Source organism: Nasonia vitripennis (assembly GCF_009193385.2).
Source record: "Nasonia vitripennis strain AsymCx chromosome 3 unlocalized genomic scaffold, Nvit_psr_1.1 chr3_random0009, whole genome shotgun sequence".
NCBI classification, from domain to species: domain Eukaryota; kingdom Metazoa; phylum Arthropoda; class Insecta; order Hymenoptera; family Pteromalidae; genus Nasonia; species Nasonia vitripennis.
Window position 1 is genome coordinate 731,378 of NW_022279629.1, and position 21,597 is coordinate 752,974.

A 21,597-nucleotide genomic window follows, 5' to 3' on the forward strand; every position below is an offset into this window, starting at 1 on the left:
TGATTTTTTTTTTCATCGAAATATTTGTAGATAATGGCGATAACTAGACCAGTTAATCATGTTTATTTTTATAATATTTTAAAGATCGATTATAATATATATTTTTATAATTATTGTATTACAGAGTATTAATAAATCAAATATAATTTATCATGTAAAAAATTAAATAAATTTTAAAAGATTTCCGAATACACTATGTTTTTTGTATATATTTTTGGATGAGTGTTTGGTTTTCTTTGTTTCATTTTCTCTTTTAATAAATTTTAATCATGCTCGCAAATAGACTCCTTACTTGAAAATAACTCTCAGTTATTTCTGGATGTCTTGTACCTCTTTTTAATATTAATTTATGTGATGGTAATCCATTTGACGTCAACGAATTTAGAAATTTAGTTGGTATTAAGTCTATCAAATTTTAATTATTCTCACTTTCAATTAATCATTACTATAATATACAAAACTCTAACCATCAATTTTTAGAACTATATTTTTATTAATTTTTGATATATAAAAATTTAATGGTGTTAAAATCACTTTATTACAAATTCGCCACGTATTATTTTGTATTTTCAAACTTCTAGAAAAACAGAAAGTCTGATCAAATTTTTCTTTTGATAGAACGATTAATTAAACTTAACACTACGGCGCTGCAAACTCAGTTTTTCATTTGAAAACTTTATTCAAAAAGTTGTATGTAATAGAAAAACAGTGTTTTTTGGGACGACATCCGCTTAAGAAAATATGAATTGTTAAACATATTAAACACTTGCTCTGTAACTGTATATTATTATACTCATCACATTGTATAAATACGCATACTTTTACTAATTTTTATACGAAGTAACCTTATATTACACATCATACTTGCTTGAACGAAATTTTTGCACTCAAACTCATCATATATGTTGGAATCAGTATTCCTAATAGGATGATCGCTTTGAGCTCGAGGTAGTCGGAAGGTAATAAATGGAGTCACAATTATAAAATAAGACTCTGACGATTTATTGTTGCAAAACTAAAAGACTGTCTCTCTCTCTCTCTCTCTCTCTCTCTCTCTCTCTCTCTCTCTCTCTCTCTCAATAATTGCGCTGTTGCCTGATCGGCAAACAGAAGCGTTCTGACGAACATGGCGCTCGAGCTTCGCCACGTCGCCAGCTTTGCCTTTACGAGGAAATGGTAAGTCGTTTATTTACATGAAATGACCCAAATAACAAAATACAACAGTGTATGATTGCCTAGAATGGTGGATAAAAGATGTATGCCCAAATCAACACGAACATGGTTAATCGTTTATTTACAGAAAAAGACCTGATGAAAAAAATGAAAAAGTGTATGACTACACTGGAGGGTAAATGAATTATGTATGGCAATGGCATCATACATTATTCCGGGACATTGGTTACGACCACGTTTGTACTATAAACACAGTTTATCTTTGAATTGAAAAATCGCGTAGGTTTTCATGCCAGAAAGGTACATGAAAGCGTAAGCATCGCGGTTGAAATGATAGAATTTATCTAATAATGATACTCTAATTGCCTCATTTATTACGCGCAGCAATTATTGTACACGCTAACACCAAATCGCAATGCCTAGATAGTAAATCGTTTATCTACAGGAAAAGGCTTAATTAACAAAATGGAACAGCGTATGATTGTATGGAATGGTGGATAAAAGATGTAAGTCAAAATTGCCACACAAACATAGTTAATCGTTTATTTACAGAAAATGACCTAATAAACGAAATGGAAAAGTGTATGATTACATAAAATGGCGAATAAATTATGTATGGCTTCATACATTATTCCGGGACATTGGTTACGATCACGATTCTACCATAAACACAATTTATCTTTTAATGAAAAACAAGGTGGGTTTTATAAGTCAGAAAGGTACGTAACAGCGATACCCAGCGCGGTTTAAATGGTAAAATTGTTTTGATAATAAGACTATGATTGCCTTATTTATTACGCAAAATATGGGTTACCAAAAGCTACTTTATCTGTGTGTGTCTTAAGGAGCAGACCAAAGGTCGTGAGAAGTATGTCGCTATAAATAGTGTAATAACTGTTTAATTATTTGGAAAACAAAAACTTATGATTGCTTTAATTCACCATAATATTAGAATAGTAATGGAAATTCAGTTGCAATCGATATTATTTGTATAATGCTTAGGGTCGTGGAAAGCAGGTCGTAAAACTGCAGTTAATTTGGTAGCTATCAATGTGTATGTCTGATGTTGCGAAAAGTAGGTTCAAAGTTTTTTTCAAATTCGCTTATAAATTTAAGCTTTGTGATACCTAGAAACAGCGGTTATTTAGCGGTTATGATATATATATATATATATATATATCATATAAGATACAAAATTTTTCTTCTTCAGCCCACAGTAAATATTTTCCAACAGTTTCCAATAAACCTGAATTTTTTCAGATTTCTAGATTACTTTTTACCAAAATGGTAGGAAGCCAAAGATGTCAATTTTGGCAATTTTTGGGTTTTTAGCACAAATTAATTAATTCATAGCTCCTCAGGGAAGCATTTTTCACTATAGACATAAATATACTTTTTTTTGTAAAATTTGCTCACCTTTTCGATAAAAAACCCTTAAAGTCATATATATATATATATATATATATGTGTTATACTTGTTCGTCATTTCTAAATCTCGCTCGTTTACTTCCGAGTCCTATTCCTTCCTACGAATATTGCCGCCAGGCGGCGCGTAGACCCAGCAAAACAGAAGTAACTGAGACAGCTGCATGCAACGGAGGTGTTTCGCAGGCGTAGAGGAGTCCTCCGCCGCATAGATGGAACGCGATCCAGTCGTTTAACGCGTTATTCGTTGATCGAATTTACACTCCGTTACACAGTTTATACAAAAACTTTCTTGTTATTTATCAATGGCGTCTGCGCATGCGCGAAAATATGTACAAATTGCGTATATAAAAAATTGGTTCCAGTACTCATTCTGCTCTGACCTGTAAGCAGTAAGATAGTTGGATCATAGTATTTGAATCAATAAAATTTTTGAGTATTTTTTTTAATTATTTTATTCTCTAAGTATTGCAGTATCAGAAGTAGACTGAACGTTCGAAAAACTGCGCAGGTTCAGTTTATATAAATACTCTCGTGTTGTTGATCAATGACGTCTGCGCATGCGCGAAAATATGTAAAAATAGCGTGAGAATATTGTTCGGTAGCTCATTCTGCTCTGACCTCTTAAAGCTGTGTCATAATCATAGTCATAGATAATTTAGTATCCTAAACAGAAATTTTTTGAAGTCTGCGCAAGTTATTAATTTATATTATTTCTCATTTGAAGTGTGTTTAGTAAATTCAATAACTACAACCTTGTGCATATATTGACTTTATGGGTTTCAATGGAGGGGCGCTGTTCGTTTTAGCGATCGGTGAGACGGATCTGAAATCGTTACCTTTAAGTCGATGCTATTGCGCAAGGTTGTAAATTAATTGATGATTAAAATGAGATTTTAATATAATAGAGAGGTCACTCTAATTTATAAAAAATTATAAACTCGGAAAATCGGAGAACCGAAGAAACGGAGAACGCCAAAATGGATTTCTCTTTAATGTAATAGGATATAAAATAAGATTTTAATATAATAGTAAGGTCATTATAATTCATAAAAAATTATGAATTTGGAAAATCGGATACCGGAGAACCGAAAAACCGGGGAACCGGAGAACCGGAGAAATGTAGAACATCAAAATGAATTTCTCTTTAATATAATAGGGGATTGACAAATCTGAAAAATTGATCTGTTTCATAAAAATACGAATTTCTTTTATAAAGCATGGTCAGTATTGGGAGTTTAAACTTGGTTCGCGCGCTTGAAGGTTAACAAAGATGGCGGCTAGAAAGTCTCCGAAATACATAGGGCTCTTATGGAGCTTCATTAATCAAATGTAGAAATATAAAGTTTTACACGATAAAAAATCTTGTCAGTATCCTTACACACTCCGTGTGAATAAAGTGAGGCTACACCGTCGTTAAGAAGCATGATAGAAGGCCAGAACGTTATAAATTCTTGCATGATTAACATGTGTGGTGCTCCGTTAAAGCTCCAGAAAAAATTGAGCTGTATTCATTAGTTTTACAAACAAGTTCTTTGAAATCTAAGCTTTATCTGGTCACAGGGATATTGTTACTAAAATTAAAACGATAAAAATGACGTGGAAGTGGCACTTGAAAAAAAGAACTATTCGTACTCTTGCTCAGATATACAAAATAAATCTTTTAAACTCAATTTGTAGTAAATATCGTTCTTTTGCTGAGTACTGAGTAAAAACTCAATGACAGAGTTTTTGCATTTTGGAAATACAGTCCTTGAGGAACGAATTAGTGCAGCAGTCTCTTTTTTAGTAAGCTTTCTGTATTCAGTACAAAAATACATTTCGCCCTAGATAATAGTCAACTCTAGAAGTTGATTTAATGAGTTCACATACAATTTACAATAATTGTTATTTAAAAATTGACTGAAAATACTGAACTCCCATATACCACCAATATAAACAGAGACTTTGTTGACGCCATGTTTTTTTAATTCCCGAAGCTGCTGCTAGTATTGCATTGCAACCTTAAACTACCAACATTGAAAATACTATCCGGTAACACAACCGGTAATTAGAACAGGAAAAAAGACGATGTTTTCTCTTATCGTCAAGTCTTACCTATTACAGTTTAATGAATGTATCAACAATATTTTAATATCTGCATACTTCGTGTGTGTATGTGTGTTTATGTGTGCATGTATGTCTGTTCATCAGCGAACCTTGAAATATCGGCGAGTGCCTTATGTGAAAAGCAAAGCGTTTCGCTTTATGCGATGTTTTTATTTAAGTTTTTTTGAAACTTTTATGTACTCATATAATTTTGAATAAAAGTGATAAAAGTATTAAATATTTTCTAATAAAATACTTAATTCAAACATATTTCAATTGCTGTAAGATAATTAATCTAAATTTAAAAGTTTAAATCAAGTTCAATATAAAATAACATTATTGTAAACAGAAAAAACGCGCCTTTTTAGGCACAACCGCGACACGGAAGTGCCTTATAGTTTTTGCATCAAAAAATGTGTGAGATGCGATATCTCACGCAATTTTCCACCGATCAGGCTGAAATTTTAAGAGAAGTCTCCTCTCGCACAAACCTTAAAACTAATTTTTTTTATTCCGATCGTCTACGTTTTTTTATAATGCTCTTTGTTTTCTGGTGCGAGGTTTTGCGGAGGGTTTTGCTCGGCTAGCTGCAGCCCCGAGAACGGTAAGGAGAGAGGGTGTTTCGGGAGAATCAAAACACGTAGGTAATCAGACGTTACTTTATATTCTAGTTAACTTTTACAATTCTAAACGGAGATCTGCACAAATTAGTAAGATAGCCCGTAAACACAGATAACTGTAACAAACAGATATCCGTACAGAAAGAGATACCCCGCGTGACTCGTGCGCTCCTCAAGGCTTCAGAAACAACCAGTTAACACACTCAATAACACACTTTGTTACGCACTTACTCTCACACTTTTATAGAACGCGAATTCCACAAACGCCAGAACAACCTATCTAAGATTGCCCGACCACCTTACACCTCGTGCATCCAGGTAATGGCGCCAAGTATTATTCTACGGTTTCCACTAAATCGTTATTACAACAAATTGTACTAAATTCTTATTTCTAAGTTTTATTGTTACACGATGATATAACCCGTATTTTGCACTTCGAACGAGATAGCCCTTTCTTCGGGACGGTAACACAAAGATAATGAGAAAGACAGCGGTCCGAAGGTATCCAATAACAGACGCAAGATAACCCGAACAGTTCACGAGGCCAAAACGTGGAACCACTTTCACCCGAGAGACGGATTCGACTGAAGAAAGGAAACGACTTACTGACCTTACAATGAAAATCCTCTCAAGAGCGAAGTTGCCGAACATCGTCACCGGGACGAGTCTGGAGTACCAGGAACACGTCTGTTTGGAAGCAGTGCTAGCTCAAGCGCTCGCGGCCCGTAGCCACTACTCTTCTCTCCCTAGCCGCCTTGCCGCGCGCGCTCAGTGGTCAGTGTGTCGCGGCCCGACGGCCCGCTCGCTCGCAACACTATTGGTTCGCTCGCCGCTGCCACGTCACGCGGTCACGCATGCGCACAGATATTCCCGCGGACACACTGTCAGAGAAGATAGCCGCGAAATTCAAACTCTTGCAACATACAGGCAACCCTAACAATTTGATGCGATTCCCTCACAGGTCACATTGAAGTGATCAATCTCTTTCTGTCCACTTCCTGTCAATTCTTTCACGCAATATAATAGCTGTAACAGAGACCTGGCTAGACGAAAAAAATCACGTCCATTCCTTTACTTGATAACTATTCTCTATAGAAACGTGACAGAAACAGAAATGGTGAAGGAGTAGCCCTCTACATACATCATTCTCTGGCAGCTAGCATTATATCGATGTCTGACGGCGACCGTTCAGACAAGCCAGGTAAGCTAGAGTATTCCTTCTATGAAATATCCGCAAAGGGAGTTAAATCCATCTTTGTGGAAGTTGTGTATCGTCCTCTTAATGCCTCTTTTATCCAGGGCAACAACTTCATCGAGTAAATAACAACTCACATGCACAATTATTCCACCAAAGGATGATTTCAACTCAGACCAACTCTCCTCGTCTGAAGATGCCAAGTTCATCAAAATTTTTATCGTGGAAAACTCTGTTCAGTCAGCCCCTTACGGCGCTATACACCATAAACAGGATTCCGATACCTGGTTTGACCTCTTCTTAATTGATGAACAGGATCACCTGCTCTCTCACAACAAGACAAACACTTTATTTAATAACTGTCATGATCTCTTAACAGTCACACTAGATGTACAGATTCCACGGCACGTACCTTACTCATATAGAAACTATTAAGAAATCTGTGCTGAGAAGTTAAGGGACTACCTTAGCGCATATAACTGGTCACCTATCGCTCGACGAATGCATCACTATCTTAAATTATAATCTCACAAATGACATTAATTACTTTGCTCCATTATGCACAGTAACACCTAGATAGAAGCGCTACCCATGGTTTAATGCGGATCTTCGTGACCTTGTGACTGAAAGAGACAGACTTTACAGGCAATTTCGGCAAACTTGTCTGCCCTGGGATCTATATTTCTATAGATTGGCAAGGGACGAAGCTCATCGGCAGGTCAAGAAAGCTAAGCTAAATTACTACCACTCACACCTGTTAACCCTAACGGGTGTCGGTGAGACTTGGAGGAAGCTTCAAAACCTTGGTATTACCACAACTAAGGTCAGAGTCCCCTTCCGCTTCACCACGGAAAACCTTAACCATCATTTCAGCGGAATCTCGTACGATCCGAACACTGCCTCTGTCCACGAGTACTTGCGATCGCTAAAGAGTCTGGAATTCCCTTAACATCTAAATTTTAGGGAGATAACAGAATCGGACGTGTTGGGTATGATAGCGCTTTTTGATTCTCAAGCCAGATGCAGTTACGGCATTCTGCAAGTTGTTGTTTCTAAAGCACTGCCAATACTCTGTGCCCCTTTTCTCTGTCGTATCCTCAATCTGGCCCTGAACAAGTTATGCTTCCCCTTTATCTGGGAGAATTCGCTAGTTCGTGCACTCGACAAAGTCAACTCACCAACAACTGTAGTTGACTGCCGTCCGATTCCCCTTCTCTGTTTCTTGTTCAAGGCGCTTGAGTGGCTGGTGCACAGGATGCTCTCTGATTATCTCGAGGCGAGACTTCTTTTCGACGAACTTCAGACTGGTTTCAATAAGACATCTGTGCGCAGTCTGGGAGTAATACTCGACACCAAACGAATGTGTAAACAATTGTGTAAACGTGCTTACTCTTTAATGTACAGGCTATACTTTTTCAGAAAGTGTACCAATCTTGGACTGCGCAAGCATCTAGTCCAGGCCCTTATGCTTCCTATTATCGACTTCTGCTCATTAGTGTACTGTGATTTAACACAAGAACTTGACTTAAAACTCCAAAGACTGATAAACACAGGCATTCGCTTCATTTATCGTGTAAGAAGGAATGACCACATCACTCCTCACGTACGTGGGTTGTAGTGGCTTACCACCGACGGAGATAGGAAGTACTTTGCGTCATGTTTCTTAAGAAAAATCATTAACACAACTACGCCATCTTACATCCTCGCCTATTTTGACTGTACGTCGCACTCCGTCCTATAAGGGGTGAAATGAAACACTGGACATCCCTACCTTCTCGACAGAGGCGCTGAAAAATGTATTTCATTTAAGCTCCCCATATCTCTGGAACTCAGTACCCCTACACATACGCAACACTACATCCATCGCACTATTCAAGCAAAGAGCAAGAGAGTACTTCTACACACTAAAAAACTCATAAACGCTAACACACACTACTCTTTTATGCTCCCAACATCTCGTCACACCAATTAGTCACTCAAAGACTATCACAAACACTGTAAATATTTTGTTATCCGAAAAAAAAATATTGCTAATACTATTTACTAGACAACATATTGTACAGCAATAAAAGAAATATTAATCTAAATCCGAGCACTAAGTGGCTAAGCACTAAGTGGCCATGAAAACTAATCCAAAACATACCTTTTATTTAAGATTACTAATAGGATTTTGTTCTCTCTCACGACGATATCATGACCAATCAAAATAATAATTTCTAGTATATACCCTTGGTATTTTACTAACCTAATTCAAGGAGGGCGAAATCACCTAAACTATTGATTATATGTTTAAATGATATAGCAACTTTCTCTTACTACATAAATTTACTTCCCTTAACAGCTAACACTTTCATTAATTTCGGGGGTGTCCAGGTCAGCTTTGAATCCTCTGTGGGTATTCTGGGATTGGTGCTTGACTCTAAACTCACGCGGAAGGAGTACATTACACAAGTGTATAAGCGTGCTCACTCGATAATGTAGAGGCTCTACTTTTTCAGAAAGAGTACCAATCTCGAAATGATGGCTGACACTAAAGGAAATGCGCTGATTGAACTCGTACAACTAGATGACGATAATGATGGAAAGGAGGTGGAGCAGAAAACTTCAGTCGTCGAAATAGAGTCCGGCGAGGTACCGTTGTTTGTTGCACCCATTGTCTCCCTTACTTCACCAATCCAAGTTTAGTTTGTCGCGCTCCTGATACTGGAGTCGAGTTGACCGCGACGACTCGTCGGATGAACCCTTATACCAGGCCCTAAAAAGCGGGCACTTAACAACACCTAGTGGAGGAAGTTTACCTTTACACTATTAAAAAAAAAATTGTTACTTTCTGAGATATTCGCATTTAAAATTTTGTAATTTTTCTTTAATATATTCAATATTATTTTAAATATCATAGAATTATAGAAAAGAGCCTCAGAGCCGGGTGTAGTGTGATTTTCATATAGAATAGTACGGGAACCGAGCGCAATTACAATATCAGAGATAATACAGAGCGTAAAGCAAAGTAATGGAAATCATTTTATTATCAAGATTGATAGTAAATTGACAGTATTACGTCATACGACGTAATTATATTACTAACAACGTGCACAAATATTTTACAACTAAAATATCTTTAAGCCCCTAAAACTGCTGAATCTCATCTTTCTTGAGCATTTATCGCAGCCTGAATGTATTTTAGTATGTTAACATCAGTCATGAGTCTATTTGTAAAATTCAACCTAATCATTTTTTAGATGTGTTCGGTTTACCTTGCTTGTGAGTGTGAAACGAAAATCAAAATTAGGAAACACTGCTTTTATGTTTAATATAATCCTTTACAAAAAAAGTAATTAATGAAAGTGTCATGACTAGCCCTTAGTTAAAAGTTGCTTATTATTTTAGTGTCTATAAAGGGAAAACTTTCAACATGTTTGTCGTTTAAGAATAATTTATTGAATTGCAAACGTGTATATTCGTATACCAGAAATTAATTCATTATAATACAATGATTTACATATTGTTGACTATTTTTTCTTATAACTAATATACTTTATTCTTACATTTAAATATGATTTTCAGAATCATTGAGCCACATCCAAACACATATACATTCTCTAAACGCTTAGCTGAAACATTGGTTGATGAAGCCTTTTTAAATTTGCCTTGTGCTATCGCACGTCCTTCAATCGGTAAGATATTTCTGTTAAAAGTGTTAGATAAATTTGATAGTTTACCAGTCATTTCCTAAAATTTAGACATTGATACTACATATCTTCTTATGTTACATAGTTGTTAAGGTAACAAAACTTATCATTTGAAGGTTTTTCTTGCTATAGAATCAACACCTCATTTGATTCTTTTACTTTAAAGATTATTTTTTGAGTAAGAAACAAAATCCAGTGACAAGCTAACGCTTACTAACATATCCGATCGTGTAAGTTCCCCAAGTCACCACATATTCAGTCTGTGTAAATGCGCATATATATGTACCATCCGTTCAAATTATCCCAGACTCAGCTCTCAGTCTTGGCGCTGCTGCTTCGTAGGTCCATTATTCACCCCTCTTTCACTACCAAGTACCTCTGGTGAGTACAGTTGACAGCTCTGCTGATCCATCATTTCTTTGTACTGCTTTACTGCTGCTTCTTGCCTTCGGGCCCTCTTCTGTTGTAGATAGTTGCACGCTCTTTTTTGCAACCTTCACGACGATACATAAATCGCCGAAGGCTGCAATTTTTCTCTGTCATCTTTTCTATTGCAAACTTTCTACACGGCTCCTAACCTGCAAAAATGCTTGGCTTGGCTTGACTTGTTTTCTCACGGCGTCTCTTTCTCTGCAATTAACATCGTGGCTACATCTGCTGCATCGTGGGAGAACTTTCAAGGCGTCGTCATACGCTCTCTCCACTAACGCTCCATCTAGCCATAAAAGTCACAATACCTACTCTTTCACTCCGTCGTTAACTTATCATCCTCCTACAAATATCTACTTTACCGACTGCTAGTAAGTTATCGACGAAAAATGAGTGCAAACAGCGAGAAGAGTGTGGAAGTGACTTTTCAACCATGCAGCAACTATAAACAACCCATACAGCACAAAGACCCCAAAGTGTGAATTTTGTGGTCTGTACCACCACATCAAGTGCCAAAACATCATTAACATCAAGACTATCGTGGTGAACGACAGGCAGATTATAGCCTGTCCCTCATGTGCAGACAACAACGCCAAGGGTGCCAAAGTGAGAACTAAATCCACCTCTGCTACATCAGCAACGGGAGTAACTGCAACAACAGCAGCAGGTAAGAATACTCCTAAACAACAGCAGCCGGTGAATAAGAAGACGAGGTCAGCACGACTATCAGCCAACACATCGAGTAATAACACCTACGCCGTCCGTTGAGGCCGCTTTGAAGGACATTCGCGGAGCTCTCAACGATATGCGTAATGCTCAAACGGAGGCCCTCAAGAACCAGAACATCGTGTCGGAGAGGATTTCTAAAATTGAGCAACGTCTGGGCCCGCTCGAGAAGCGACTTAAGGCCCTCGATGAGCTGCCTGTACTTAAAACTCGCATACACAATGCTGAGTCCACCATCACCGAGCTGCAGGCACAAATCCAAGATCTGTCATCAAGGAACCCGTCAAGAGGCGCCAGGAGAAGACCTTGAACAGTGTGGTCGTTGTCACGGGCTTGCACTATACCCGTGAAACCTCGCTGCACCTCCTTTCTCAGTTATGAACGCGCTTGACCCTCCGTAGAGACGTAGCATCTGTCAGGATCATGGGGAGGCTTGATGCTACAAACAGCTCCGCCTAGGGTGACGGCAGACTGCCACCACTAGCCGTCACCCTATCATCAAGTGCGCTTGCACGCTCTATCGTCGTCGCCAAAGCCCGGAAACACAAGCTACACACTAGCGAATTGGACGCTACCTTGCTGGAGGTGGCAAAAGCTTTGAGTCCTGGCCATCAAGGGCTCATATACATCAATAAGCTACTCTCCTCAGACGTCCATAAGCTGCGTACAAGGGCTAGGCTGTTAGTAGTTATATTTCTGCTACTTCATTTTTCTTTCTGCTTTGGTGAACCCAGCTCCAGCAAGATGACTACTGTTAGTCTACTGGTTACCTACGATTTATGCATTTCCTCTTGTGGGAGTGGCTGCATTGCCCTAGTTTCCTAGCACCATATCCAAAAGTACAAATGCTTTCATTAGAACACGACTCTATTGGTTAGTTCTTGAACTTCCCAAATCGATACACAACCCTCTTGTTCAGTGATCATCTTTCTTGGGAGGCAAAGTCTTTGCGTGTCCAAATTGCTGCCTGTATCGTCTGTTTTCTACGATGGCTCATCCAGGTCTTTGTACTACTTGCTGATGATGGCAATATCAATCTTCTGCTTTCGACTATATTCATTAAGGAAGTACTGAGCTGTCTTGTAATGATTCAAGTTAAGAAGAACCTTAGGTGATTTCACAAAGTTTTTTCCTTATCTCTATTCATTACCAAACTTTTGCCACTTTTTCATAACATTAGAAGAGAAATTCTTTTCTAGTTTTTAGCTTGTGAATATGTGAAATATATCAAATTTATAAGCTTTACTGCTTAGTTTACAATAATAGTCTACTCTGTTTACAAGCTGCTATATTTACTTTGTAGTATAGGTATGATAGCGCGGAATCTCCGACGCGGCGTTGTTGGCCGCCATTTCGTGTTGCCTAACAAAGAAGGCTTCGAGATGATATAGGACGGCGCGTGCGAAAATTTACTCGTGGCCGGAATTTTGCAAGAAATTTAGGAACCATTTCATGAAATTCTATGTCTGCGAGGATTTAATGGACGATTTGTAACGCCGGACGCAAGCGGAGGGGTAGAAAATCACGAGTTATTTAGCTAGTTTTAAGTATATAATTTCGCGATTTCGTCATCCGCCGTCAGAACGTGAGCAGGTCGAGCTGGCGTATCGTAAACTACATCCAAAGTACCGCGAAGCGATCACGGATAAAGTAACCGAAACCCTCGACGATATCGAGAGGTACGGCCAGATTTACGAAAGAAAGAAGGATTTGAACTTGTGATACCTTCCACCGCCGGCAGCTGAGAAAATGAGAGTGCCTGGCGCAGCATACACGGGCCCAAGAAAGCCTAAGGTAGCCGCAGTCCAGGAGGAAGAAGAAGGAGTTGCTGGGGTTGAGAGCGTTGCCGGAGGAAAGAAGGGTGGCAAAGGAAAGGGAAAAAATAAGGCTGAAAATAAGGGAGGCGCGCAGACCTCGCCGCCTAAAGTATCAGCTGAGTCTGAAGGCGCGTTGACGCCGTCGCCTCTCGTATATGCTGCCGCAGTTCAGAACTCGGCGAAAGGCGGAGTGTCGCGCTTTAATCAAGCTAACCCGTAGCAAGCCGTAAATCAGCCGCAGAATAATAATAACGCGCCGAACAAGGGCTCTAATATAAAGGCGAAGGCGGTAGCTTGTGGAGGTGGTTCAATCTTGCTTCGCGAAACGTAAAAAGGTAAATTTTGAGGAAAATTCAAAAGATTTCTAAGACGGTGACGAGGCGGCCGGTTACGCAAAGCTGGGAGAAATTGCGAGGGTGATCGAGTTAATAGAGAAGAGAGCGGTTCCTGCGGAGCCTGCGCGGGCAAAGCAGAGCCTAGTCGGAAGGAGTAAGAGCGTAGAGGAAGTTCAAGTTGAGAGAAAAACGGAGTCAGCCAAATCAGCTGATGGGCCGTTTTTTGAGCTCCTTGAGAAGGAGCAGGCGCTTGCCGGAGAACTCGAGAAAGAGGTAGATGAGAGCGAGGTGGTGGTAACGGGGTTGACAGCTGACAATAGAAACTACGTGTTTGTCAGTCTCGGCGGTAAATGAATCTTAGTGTTATTAGATCCAGGAGCGATGCTCTCGATGGTATCTCCGAAGGTCGTGGAGCACTATCGAGGTCGACTGCTGCCGATTAACATGCGGCTTCGAACTGCGACCGGGAAATTAAGCAAAGTGCAAGGGATGATGCGTGTGAAGGTGGACGTGGATCAGAACGTGAGGGAAATCGATTTCAAGGTACTGCCGGACTTAGATCACGACGCGATTTTAGGAATGGACTTCTACGAAAAATACGACGTAGACACAAGGCATGGCCGGAAGCTGAGGAGAGTCTGCGAAGGGCCGTGGCACGCGTTTGCGTCGGCAACTAAAAATAAGGAAACGTTTGTTTTTGCGGAGTGTGCGGGTATTTCAGCTGTTAAACCTCTCTCTGGGAGGAGAATCAAAGAGTCATTGATAGGGTCCTAGCGAATCAGCTGGAAGGCGCGGGTCTGACGTGGATGGCAGAGCATCATATCGTCGTCACGGATTCGCGGCTGATTAGGCATCGCTGGAGACGGCGCTCGCCGAAAACCATACAATTAATGGTCGAGGGAATAGAGCGTTTGTTTTTCGAGGGGTTTATCAAGAGATCTGCGGGCAATTACACTAACGCGCCAGTCATGGTTCTGAAGGCCGACGGTACGTTCTGGTTTTGCGTAGATTTTCGCGATCTGAACAAGATTACACGAAAAGATGCGTATTCGATGAAAAGCATGGATTCGATATTAGACCGTTTAAGAAGGTCGCGTTATTTATCGAAAATTGATTTACGTCAGGTGTATTATCAGATTCCACTCGCTAAGGCGCTGAAAAACGTAAAACAGTTGCGTAGATTCTTGGGGATGGTGGGGTGGTTTTCGCGTTTTATCAACCGGGATTCAGAATTAAAAATTCCGCTAGTGAAGCTGTTGATAAAGGGGCAAGCGTAGCAGTGGGGTGAGGGGCAGCAGGAGTCTTTCGACGCGTTTGAAAAGGCACTGATGGAAGCTCCGGTGCTCGCGAGGCAGGATTTGAATTAACCGTTTACCCTGCAGACTGACACGAGCATGCACTCGATAGCTGCCGTTCTCACGTAGGAAGGTGAGGACGGAGAGCACCCGATTGTCTACGTAAGTCGAGTGCTTACGCCGGCGGAAAGAAATTACACTATAACCGAGAAAGAAGCGTTAGCCGTTGCCTGGGCGATTAAAAGGCTTCGTTCATATTCGGAGGGCTAAATTTTCCGTGATTACGAATCACTCCGCTCTAAAGTGACTGCAGAATTTACGCGATCCGACGGGTAGATTAGTGCGTTGGGCTTTAGAGTTGCAGCAATGGGACTTTGAAATCGAATACCGTAAGGGCGCGTTGAACGACTTGTTGGATGCGTTGTCGAGAGCGTTTGAGCCGGATGAAGAGGTAGCGAGTTTTGGGGAGATTAAAGATCCGGAGTAGCTGCTTAAGGAGGTATATAGGTTTATAGGTTTCGAAATGAGCCGATGCACGACCCGATAATTGATCGAGACAAGGGTTGGCAATTATTAGTGCCGGTAGAGCAGCGTGAGCGCGTCCTTACAGATGCTCATTGCACACCGTCGACGGGGCATTTAGGCTTGGAGAAGACGTACGATCGGGTGACGCGCGAATATTATTGGAAGGGAGTGTATCACGACGTGTACAACTTTGTGAACGAGTGTAAGATGTGCAAGATGTACAAAGTGTCGCAGAAGGAAAAACAGGGCCTGCTTGGCAAGAGAATATTCGAGAGGCCTTTGGTAGTGGTAGCCGCTGACTTGATGGAATTTCCACCGAGCAAATTGCGAAATAAATACTTGGTTGTATTCCAAGATTTATTCACAAGGTGGGTGGAAGTTAAGCCAATCCGCAAAGCGGACGAAAAGTCAGTGGCTGGTGGTTCGAAGAGCTTGTGTTGTTTAGATGGGAGACGCCGGAGTATTTTCTGTCGGATAATGGGAAAGAGTTCGACAACCAGTACTTAGACGGAGAGTTGAAGGAGTATGGTGTGAGCAGCAGCCCCGACGAGGAGGAGGAGAGAGTTCTGCTGGAGGAGCCACGAGAGAGCGAGCAGCAGCAACCGGGACAAGCCGGACCGGAAGTCTCAGCAATTCCGCAGAGATCAGCCGAGAAAAGTATCATCAAGATGCAACCTGGAGCTGCTCTTCCTGCACTGGAAGATCAAGAAACTGACCAGGAGGCCAGTATAATCGAGCTGGAGCCACCGATGGCAGCCACCGTCCTAGTAGCTCTGAACCCAGAGTGCGAGATAGAGTGCAAAGAGCTTGGTGAGGGGGAGAACTCTGTATCGGCTGATACAGTGGCAGGAGCCACTGAACCAGTAGCTGAGGAGTTCATGGCGTCAGTCGCGGCAGTAACTTCGGAGGAGATGGCAAAGGAAAATCCGTCCTAGGCCGATGATGTGGAAGACGAGTCCAGCCAGGAAGAGCCCAAAGCCATCCAGAAGGCCACTGAGAGCGCGTGCCAGGTTGAGGAGGCGCAGCACGGGGAGACACGACCACCGATTAAGATTCCGCCCCTGCCTAAGATCGTTTCGGCCGTGACGTTCAACCCAAACTTTGTGCTGACGGACGATCCGGAGCGACAGGCATTGTTAAAATCCTCTGACGTAAATATTTGGTTTTAAAGGAGCCTGTCCGAGCAGCCGGGAGGTATCCCGAAAAGCTGGAGCCCTCTTGACCGTCCCCGGACGATACTGCCGCTGCAGAAGCTGACCGGGAGATCCGCAGTGAAAGAGGCGACGCCGGAGCGCATGGAGACCGAGGAAGAGCCGGAAGATCGGAGCGAGGCGGAGTTAGAGAGCGAAAAGGCGAAGAAAGGAGCTAGAGAAGTATCTCCAGGCTGAAACCGGCAGCTCGAAAAGCAACGGCTTGACACCGAAGCTGCGCTCTCCGGTCAAGCCAATGCAGGTCGTGACGCCCACCGCGCAGAGAAGCGGTGCGCCAATTCCCAGGATGATCCCGATCGACGTTGGGCAAGCTGTTATAGTCAGCTGGGACGAAGACTAGGACAATGATGGCCAACAGCCACCGGCGAGAGTGGCCGCGCCATTACCAGCGAGAGAGGAAGAAGATGAGCCTGAGCCACCTCGTAGGAAGAACCTCAAGAGGAAGAAGGCTTGTAATGGATTAAGAATTATAATCCACGTCGCCAGCTGACAGTGGATGGTTACTTCCCGCTGCATTTAGAGTCGCGTGAAGCATCGCCGGAGCCCGGAGCCCCCGTGAGACCGGGTCCGAGCAGAGAAAAGGGCGCATTCGCAGGAGCGCTACAAAGAGTAGCGAAGGAAACAAGTAGGCTCTCTTCATCGTCTGACGAAAAGTTTTACTGCCCAGGAGAAGCAGCTTGGCAAAAGTATAACTTTCCCTTGAGCCGATTGCCACCGCGGAGAGGAGTTTTGTTTAGGGATGGCCAGCGAGTGCCAGTAGTACCAGCCATTAATCCTCTGCCTTACTGCTGCTTTAACTGCTGGGATCGAAACCACGCAGTTCGAAGCTGCCTAGAGCCGGAGAGACGCGATTACTGTGTCAACTGCGGACGACACAAAGTCGTTATTGAAGAGTGCCCTTGCTATTCAGAAGAATATCGCAGAAGAGAGCGTCAGAGACAGCCAGAAGATAGGAGTGAGTCTTCTTCTAAAATGCTGACTTCGAGAAGCCGAAGAGACGAGTTACGAAAAGAAGAAGAGTGCAAGCGACGTCAGCAAAAGGAGTTGGAAAAAGCCGCAGAGAGAAGACGCCAAGAGATGCGAAGAGAGGAGGAGAGGTGTGTAAGAGATGAGAGGTGAAGGGCTGAGGAAGAATGTCGCCAGAGAGAGAAAGAGCAGAACCGCAGATATGTGGAGCAGTGGAAGGCAGTAAGACGCGCAGACAAAGCTCGCCAGAAGGCAGAGGCGATTTGATTGGAGGAAGAGCGGAGAAAAGAGAATGACCGTCTGCAAGAGGAAGCCGCTCGTCTCCTGGAAAGGCAAGTGGAAGAGGCCCTGAGAGCGGAGCTTCTGCGTCAGCTAAGAGAGAGAAAGCAGTCGAAAGTTCAGCGTGTAGCAAAAGTGCGAGTAGAATAAGAAGCGCGAAGAGCATATGAGCAACGAAGGCTGAAGGAACAGCAGGAGGAGCTGCGTAGAGCAGAGGAGATACGGCAACAGATCCGGAAGGCTGAACTCTGAACAGCGGAAGAGCTGAGAAGGGTTGAAGCCTAGCGTCAAGCATTAGAGGCTCGGCGTCTGCAGCCAGTCCTGGGAATCGTGCCGGAGATAGAAGGAAGAGCGCTGGGACCACCAGTAGTGCCACACCTGCCAGCAGATCGAGCCCAAGCTAGAGATCCAGTGCGAGATGCCCTGGCGCTGCTGGAGGAGCTTCAAGGGGTCACCAATGAGACCAAGGACGCGGTGCTGCGCCGGGTCTACGGTCAAACCCAATGGACGCAGAAGAGGAAGGTGAGACCAGACGGGGGGACCAGCCGGAAGTTACAGAGAGCAGAGGAAAGGCCCGCAGGGGCTGGTAAGTACTCTTCTTTCTTTTATAGCCAAAATACAATGGTAGACGAAGTAATCAGGGATTACTTCGGTCTAGTAAGGGGGATTGCGACAAGGCGACTTGTCTTGCGCCGTGTCCTTCGTCGTGTTAGTTGTGTGTGCGCGATTGTTGCAAACTCGTGTGTTTTTCTCTGTTTTTTAGTGCGAGTGTTTGTGTGAGGAGTTGTAACACCCGTACAAGCTTCACATAAAAATTATAAATTATATTTAAAACTAATTTTCGTGGAACAAAATTTTAGATTATACAAGAGCATCTTAGACTTCCCCACTCCAAATACGAAGCTAGCTCAAAGCAGCAGTACAACAGCAGCGCCACGAGCTAGCCAGCGGCAACAGCGGCAAGCAGCAAGAAAGCGAGAAGAGCGCGCAACACGCGCCTATATCTATATAGACCGAGCGACGAGCGCAGCGGCGCAATTAAAATGAGAGTAGGAGTAGAGAGCGAGCGGCGGCGCGGCGTGCGCATTATAGTATAAGTGTGTAAATGATTTTTGTATATAGGTGTGAATGAGTGTGTGCAAGTATGAATGTGAGTTTTTCCGGCGGCTCGATTCCCGCTCTCTCCGTGGCATATAAAAGGACCCGCACAACCCGTACTAGCTCACTAGCCGAAGCGCAACTTAAGCGCCAGCGCAACTAAAGCGCCTAGTCCCTGCTCTTGAGCAAATTACGCCTTGAGCAGGTAAAAGACTTAGAATATTTTCGAATATTTCTTGAACTTATAAAATTTCTGTATCTCAAATACTTATAAAGGCTATAGCCGGGTTACTATGGTGAAATGGCCCCCTTGGAAAATGTATATATGTTATATACCATTCGATGGGGGATAAAAAAAAACTCCCATAGCCAAATTTTTAGCTCTCTGCCTAGTGCGCATGCGCAGTAACGTCGATAAACGTGTTTTTTTGATTTTATTTTTTTCTGAAGTCCCTATAGGATAAAAATTTTTTTAAAAATTCACATTGGTGTATTTTTATGTCATGAATAACTGCAATTTTTTTGGGATTACATAACCTCAAATATCGGATCTAAAAAAATTATTAAAGTTTTCAATCGATATTTTGACCCCCTTGTTTTTGAGGTGCAACTTTTTAAGTAGACTTTTTTTGTGTACTTTTTCCCGTTCTTTACGATGGCACTAACGTTTTTTCCTTAAAAATGGTGGCACAACTCGATTTGAGCCAAAAACTGATTTTTTTGCCATTTTTTCACGTTTTTAGCTGGTTATGTTACAATTTAGTTACTAAAGTGACTCCTTTTGAGTAGTTTTGCATATCTTCCCATGAAAACATAATCAAATGAAATATTTTGTTCGCTCCAAGCCGTATATTTTATATTATCTTACGTTTTCAATGATGGTCTTATCAGAATTGTGATATCACCTTATTATAAAACTGATGGCTAATGTTATGTTCTTTTTAAACGTTCTGTGATTGGTCGAAAGTATTGTCTCTGTCGCACTTTTTTGTTTATTGTTTATTTTTATTTATAATAAAAGGTTATGCTTGGCCGCGCGGTTGACGCGGCGGCTGCAATGCAGACGATCTGCGTAGTGAATGGTCAATCATAAAATTAAGAATTATCAGGAGCATAAACAAATAAAGTATTTTGATTTCTTAATTAATTAAACGATGCGCAAACCAATGGCCAACATTGTTTTTTTCAAAACTATTTTTTTTTTTTCTTACAATTGTCTATATAAGGGAGAAAGTACAATACGTCCCGTCCCGTCCCGTACCGACCCCGGGACATACCGTCTGAAATAAGTCACTTTTATATTATTGGCTAATTCTGTTCGATAACCCAATCGACGGTACAGAATTAGCCAATCCCGTAAAAACAGCTTATTTCAGACGGTATGTCCCGAGGTCTGTACGGGACGACGGACTCAATTGTACTTTCTCCATAATATACTAATACAAGTGAATGGTGAAAACGCTGTTAGTATAAGTTTATAACTTTTAAAGTAAATTAAAATCTAGCAAATAAAAATTGTTTCGATTTTTCTTTTTACTATTTCGGCTTTTGACTGATAATTGATAGCAATACTAGAAAAAATAATAAAGTAGTTAAGTATTTATTTTCAAATACATTGGAGTTAGTTGGAACCGAAGGCTGACGCGGCTACTTTAAATCTTTCTGCTGTTTACTTCAAAACTAACAATCTTGTATATTTAAAGTGAGTACTATATATTTTACATATCTTTTAAAAAAATGAAGATTTAACAAAGTTTTTCAAAAGTTTTGACATCACAGATTATATGCTTTGATATTAGGGTTATATGTATTTCTAATACATATTACACAATAAATTAATATTTTGTTAAATAACTTCTTTAAAATCAAAACCTATTATTAATATCTAAAATGTTATTTTTATGCCGACACTTTGAGTTTTGAAAAAAATACTGTAACCAACCTACTGATAAATAAAAAATCTCCCATGTATTTATAATAAATACACTTGTATTTTACCGGTATATGCAGAGTAAGACTTATTAATGGGTAGAAAAATAAAATTTTTATTATAAATTCTGTAGTATTAAGAGTAATTGTATCAAAAATAATGACAGATAATATAGTAATATAATAATATGATATAATAATATAATAATATGATATAATAATATAATAATATAATATAATAATATAATAATGTAATAATAATAACAGATAATTATTAGACCTTTTTATACGCTAAATAAGAAAAACATGTTGTGTACGTTATTAAATTCTTGCATAAAATCAAAAGTTTAAACCAACATTAAATTATAAACTGTTTTAGTACTCGCATAAAGATCCGATCTTATCCTAAAACAAAAATAGCAATCAGATTTTAAATCAATAAGCTAACAAAAAAGTAATTAATAAAAATGAATTTTCAATCCTATAGATATAGATATACGTACAATGCATGTAAGGGGAACGAGTCTTTATCTATTTAACTTAACCAATTTAGGCTAATCACATAAAGTAAAATGAGAAATTAGTTAAACATAAAGTTGTTGAAACTATTAACTAAATAAAATTAAGAAGGAAAAACATTTGAATAAAATATGACAATAAACTTTTGCTAGAAACGGATTTGACGATTGATGAGTTGCATGTTTTGATGTAATGCGGTATATTAATTATACAAGTATGATTAAATTGATAAAATATAGAAAGTCTTGAACAATAATTAATTTGTTTATGTATAAAAT

The 21,597-nt window shown here is 40.6% G+C and overlaps 1 protein-coding gene across 8 annotated transcripts in view; it reads left to right on the forward strand.

The window, feature by feature from the left end:
• Positions 1-21,597, forward strand: part of LOC100117878 (putative fatty acyl-CoA reductase CG5065) — a 267,482-nt gene that overhangs the window by 161,660 nt on the left and 84,225 nt on the right. For all 8 annotated transcript variants that reach the window (XM_031927035.2, XM_032601844.1, XM_032601843.1 and 5 more), the window contains one exon: positions 10,066-10,175. In XM_031927035.2, coding sequence (XP_031782895.1) covers positions 10,066-10,175 — 110 coding nt within the window. The remainder of the gene's footprint in view (positions 1-10,065; positions 10,176-21,597) is intronic.